The sequence below is a fragment of the Octopus bimaculoides genome, chromosome 11 (assembly GCF_001194135.2).
Source record: "Octopus bimaculoides isolate UCB-OBI-ISO-001 chromosome 11, ASM119413v2, whole genome shotgun sequence".
Taxonomy (NCBI): domain Eukaryota; kingdom Metazoa; phylum Mollusca; class Cephalopoda; order Octopoda; family Octopodidae; genus Octopus; species Octopus bimaculoides.
In genome coordinates this window covers 47,529,469-47,535,468 of record NC_068991.1, presented here as the reverse complement: position 1 = coordinate 47,535,468, position 6,000 = coordinate 47,529,469, and the positions used below count along the sequence as shown (strand labels likewise).

Here is a 6,000-nt window from a genome sequence, read left to right as displayed (position 1 = left end):
GGGGTCGATTTGATTCGACTAAAGGCGGTGCTCCAGCATGGCCGCAGTCAAATGACTGAAACAAGTAAATGAATAAAAAGAAAAGAAAGAATAATGTGTAAATTACCTTTACAAGGCAGAAAAAAATTGTCAACAATTTATGGATAACTTTTACTGCCTTGTGAGGGTAATTTGCCTATTATTGGTGCTGTTCTAATGGCAATGTTAAGTTTAAAAAAATATCACCATCTTGTTTGTATTGTACAACCTTAAAACAGTTGTTGCTGGCATTATTATTGTAACCAACCATAGCTCTACACTGATTAAGTAAGGTGCAACAAGTATATATTAATATTACAATCAAACAAATCTTCTGCTACCCTACCAACCATGGAATGTCACAGTCTTATAATTCATAGTTGTATACTTCTTTTTAGACAAAAAAAAACATTATTTTGATTAAAACAAATGTTAATGGAGACAGTTTGCTTTTTTAATAACAGAAATCATCATCATTATCATTTTAATGTCCAAATTTCCATGCTTGCATGGGTTGGACATAATTACACAGACTTTCAATGACTGGATGCTTTTCCTGTTGCCAACTCTCACTCATTTCCAAGTTAAGTACTATTTCCTCATAACCAGATAGGTTTCACAGAATATTGAAGACGAATGACTTGTCAAGACAAGTGAAATCGTAGTCGTGGTGATTAGCGGTGTCATGTAAGTGGCACCCGTGCTGGTGGCACATAAAAAGTACTCATTACACTCTCGGAGTGGTTGGCATTAGAAAGAGCATCCAGTCAAACCATCTAACCCATGCCAGCATGGAAAATAGACACAAAGTGATGATAATGATAATGATGTAATGTCAAGACAAGGAGACACCAACATACACACACACACAGATGAAGCCTCCTTTCAGTTTCTGTCTACCAAATCTACTCACAAGGCTTTGGACAGTTTGGGAGCTATAGTAGGAGATACATGCTCAAGTGTGACAGTGGAGTTGAACCCAAAACCATGTGGTTGGAAAACAAACATCTAAAACACACAGCCACTCCTGCACTTGTGTGGTTAATATGACTCAAACTGGTAAGTCAAGCAGCAAATGCATTCCATTGTTAATTCATTGTTCCTTCAACAGTCTTCAGCAGGATGTATATAATAAAATCATAGCTTTTAATTATATCTTCCATCAACACTAAGTGATATTTCTTAATTCCTGATCTGCAGCTTGTAGTTATGGAAACATTCTAGTTCCATTCAGTAATTAAATACAAGATTTATTGTTAAATGTCACTACCAGATAATAACAGATCAAACCTATTGCAATTCTTTGTAAAAGAACTTCACCTGATAACTCAGTTCTGTAATTATTTAAACCTACTTGAAACATTTCATTAATAATAATGGACACACAGGCATGATTATGCCTGTTATAATGTTCACTTCAGAACCATCTGGTTTTAGTTTCAATCTCACACAGCATAATGCTTTAGGCAAATGTTTTCTACAACAACTGCAAATTGACCAAAGTCTTGTGGATGAAGTTTTGAAGGCAGAAGCTCATCAAAGAATGACCTGTGCCAGTGGCACGTAAAAAGTATCCAGCACACTCCGTTAAGTAGTTGGCATTAAGAAGGGCATCCAGCTGTAGAAACCATGCCACAACAGACAATTGGAGTCTGGACAGCTCCCTGCTAGCCAGCTCCATGTCAAACCGTCCAACCCATGCCAGCATGGAAAGCAGATGTTAAATGAAGATGGTGTATTTAGTTAAATGAAGATGATGTATTTAGTTAAATGAAGATGATGTATTTAGTTAAATGAAGATGATGTATTTAGTTAAATGAAGATGATGTATTTAGTTAAATGAAGATGATGTATTTAGTTAAATAATATAATTGATTAAACGCTTAAAGACAAGAGTCACAGCATGGCTGCAATCCAAAAAGTGAAACCAATAAAAGAATTGTTTTTGAAATATATTGACTTAACGTTAGAGATTTTCCCTGGTGGTTGACTGTTTGACCTTACCTCCATCCTGCTGGAAAGAATTGCTTAGGAATGAATAATTTCATTTTCCAACCACTCTTTTTTTTTTTCTTTTCTTTTCAACAAGTTAATGCCAGCATGGAAAACGGATGTTATAGGATGATGAAGTCACCATCAAGCTTCAGAATTGCATAGTAAAATACATTACTAATACAATATCAATTTTCAATATTTTTAAGAGGTCCAATAGCTGTGATGTTCAACCATTTTGTTACTATATTTCTATTTAAATGCACTGCCTTTGTTTCAATTCATTTTGGAAATAATGAGGAATTTAGTAAATTAGTTTTGTCATGATTAAGCTACTGTTTGGAACATAAATTAACATGAAATTTTGATGAAAGGTTTTAATTAAGATCAGTTTAAAACAGAAAGTTTGTTCTCAGGGGCAATCTCAGGTTGGGGTTAATAGCAAAAGGCTTAAGGTCATTAATTTAATTTAAATCTTAATGCATTTACTGTGTTGTGTTGCTGGGCAAAGTATATCACTCCATGTACCTCAGATTCCTGGCTGACCACATTAGCAAGATGATCTATGGGTACAAACCATTCTTTTCTTTCTTTTTTCTTGTTTCAGTCATTTGACTGCGGCCATGCTGGAGCACCGCCTTTAATCGAATCAAATCGACCCCAGGACTTATTCTTTGTAAGCCTAGTACTTATTCTATCGGTCTCTTTTTGCCGAACCGCTAAGTTACGGGGACGTAAACACACCAGCATTGGTTGTCAAGCGATGTTGGGGGGACAAACACAGATACACAACATATACACACATACATATATATATATATATATACATATATACGACGGGCTTCTTTCAGTTTCCGTTTACCAAATCCACTCACAAGGCTTTGGTCGGCCCGAGGCTATAGTAGAAGACACTTGCCCAAGGTGCCATGCCGTGGGACTGAACCCGGAACCATGTGGTTGGTAAGCAAGCTACTTACCACACAGCCACTCCTGCGCCTATATTCATTCATACATACACACAAACATTGTCAAAATGACCATATCAAAGTTAAACGCAATGGGAACAACATGATTGATACAATAAAAGTTATTTTATACATTGCCTCATCTTGAAATAATCAAGGCTTACGATAGAAGAAGAAAAAAAAAAGAAAAATGAAAACTTAGTATATTTAGAAAGGGAAACAAGGAAAATAAAGATACCTTTCTGTTTTCCAGCAATTGTCTGTGATTGTGTTGCCACAGCGTAAGGACCGGAGAAAACGTGTTCTTCTGTTACTGAACCAACAGCTTTTGATTGGATCATTTTATTTTCCCAGGACTTGAAATAAATAAATTAGAATTCTAACATGTCTCTACAGGCTTAAAATGAAACAAACATTCTAAACAAAAATCTGTACAAAATGATGGAAGGCAATTGGAACACAAATTGATTATCCTCATCCACAGACTACCATACTATAACTTGTTTAACATAACAATGTATATAGTCCAACCTATGTCAGCATGGACAACGGACATTAAATGATGATAACAGGTCGTCAAAGACAGCTTTTCTTTCTGTTAGGTGTAACTTCAACTCTTTTCTTGTTAGTGACTAGCTCATTCCAAAAAAAATCAGGTGTGACAATAAGGATAGCTACCCAGACATCACTCAAGTGATGTGTATCAAATGTCAGCTCCCTAACTAGAATGCTTTTGGTACTCAACCATTAGAATAGGTAGCACTATGATAAAGGCACATTCTTGTGATTACCATGGAAACAAGCTGGATATGCCAGTCAGCAATACATAAAACATGGTTGTTACAGACTTTCAAAAATAAATTGCAAATACAGGTGGAATAATCGAATATTTTCTGGACAAACACTTCTGGTGCGTAACTAATATAAAGGACTACAGCGTTATTTACCAAATATTTTGTGCTTCATCACCGAAAGCTGGTCCTTCCAGTTGAACCTACAGTAAGGTCAAACTTTGTTTGAAGCCAGTCCACATTGCATTAGTTAAAAATGGTATGCACATGTGTATGTGTGTGTGTCTGTGTGAGGTCAGTATAATATTTGCTTTCATGTCTTCTCATGCAGATCTGTCTTTGGTTGCAGACAATGTCAACCCTCTCAACCAAAATGTGAATAAAAGTGATAAGGAATAGAAGGTAGAATAACAGTGATAGTGTTGTGTCAACACCACCAGGCGAAGAAGTAGGATCTCCCAAGACATATAAATAGAGGTAGTCTGGCCGTGGTAGGTGTGTTGAGTAGCAGTCAAGCAGCTGTTGTGTAGCGGTTGAGTAGAGGTCATCCGAAGGTGCTAGATAGTAGTAGCGTTGAGACATAACAGATAGGGATGAAGACTTCTGAAGAATACAGACGCAAGCATGGTTATGTGGTTAATAAATGTGCTTCATAACCACTTGGTTTCGGGCTCAGTCTCCCTTTGAGGAACCTTGGACAAATGTCTTTTACTCTTGCCCTGGGCAACCAATACCTTGCGAGTGTATTAGAAAGATGGAAACTGTGAGAAGCTAGTTATGCATGTGGGCATGCAAATGCACATGAATGTTGATATTTTTTGCATGTCACTGTTTAAGCAAATAACAGAGATGTTTATATTCCTTGTTGATATTATGACCAATTACTCTACACTTTTGAAAGCCTGTAGAATGAAGAAAAATTATTAACTTGAAAATAGGTGAGAGTCAGCAACAGGAAGAGCCTTTAGTTGTAAAATCCTGCCTGGAACCAATTCCTTTCTCAATCAAATTAGCATGGGAAAATGGACATTAAATAAACAAATAACTTACATGGATTGTAGTGAATTCTGAGTGCAGGATAACAGTGACTTCTTGACATATCAGAACAATATTTTTGTTGTTGTTATTATTATTATTATGACTTAATGAGAGGAAGAAGGGCAATAAGTATGACCTTTACAGATTCTTCTGGATTGGTGCAGGGGTGGGGGAGAGAGAGAGAAAGAAACAACAACTCATGGGTTGCTGTAACAGGAAACAGCATATTATCAAATTATCTATGCTCAGATGGGAGATGATGCAAAAGTTTTCAATAGAAGATCATGTGTTCTTTTTTCAAGATTATGAACAAAATTAAGGGAAGTAAATGACTTTCTTCCATTTTATAACTTTTTTTTATCAGTTTCAGTTACTGGACAATGGCCATGCTGGGGTACTACCTTCTAAGGTACAGTTGATTGCATTGGGAAGATGATACAGAATGTAACTAAATACAACAATGTATTTTGTTGGATGCTCTACTGTTTCTGCCATGTACCCACCATAAAAGATACTGAAATAATTTATGGGATAAATAAAGATTAAAAAAAAAACTCTTAAAATGTGATTAATACCTGTCGTAATTCTTGCAAAATCTGTTCATCGACACCTTCATCCAAAAAGGCTTCCCGTACACTGGTTATTACATCGTCCACAACTGTCTTATAAAGTTTAGGCTGCAAAAGAAAGATGTTAAATTACTGAGCAAACACTTCTCATTTCATCAAAAATACTAGAAATAATTCTTTTATGGTTAACATATTGGACAAGTAATAACATGGTCACAAGTTCAAACTTCTACAGCCATCAGGATGTCTGTTTAAAACACAACTCTATCTGCCTTAGCATATCTTACTAACAAATTGATTTCCTATTTATGTAGTTGGATGATCAACAGTTACTAGGACATCCACCTGCAAAACAATTGTGCTTACAATATACAATACCTACATTTTCAAACATTATCCTGTCTTTTTCATCAAACATTTAAGAACAAATATGAAAGAATAATTCAGATTTCTTGGAATGACAATCAAGTCCAAAGATTTATTTAGAAGAATAGTATAGCAAATCAGTCAACTCTGTATCTGGCTAGTATTTTATCAACCTGAAAGAATGAAGACAAAATCAACTTCAGCAAGATTTGAACTCAGAACATAGAGAACTGGAAATACTTTAGGTACTTAGCTTGACAA

At 35.6% G+C, this 6,000-nt stretch overlaps 1 protein-coding gene across 1 annotated transcript in view; it reads right to left on the bottom strand.

Annotated features, from left to right (window-relative positions):
- Nucleotides 1–6,000, bottom strand: part of LOC106870844 (transcription initiation factor IIA subunit 1) — a 39,842-nt gene that overhangs the window by 10,764 nt on the left and 23,078 nt on the right. Inside the window, exons 2-3 of the mRNA XM_014917076.2 lie at nt 5,380–5,481; nt 3,214–3,331 (exon numbers count right to left, since the gene is read on the bottom strand). Coding sequence (XP_014772562.1) covers nt 3,214–3,331; nt 5,380–5,481 — 220 coding nt within the window. The remainder of the gene's footprint in view (nt 1–3,213; nt 3,332–5,379; nt 5,482–6,000) is intronic.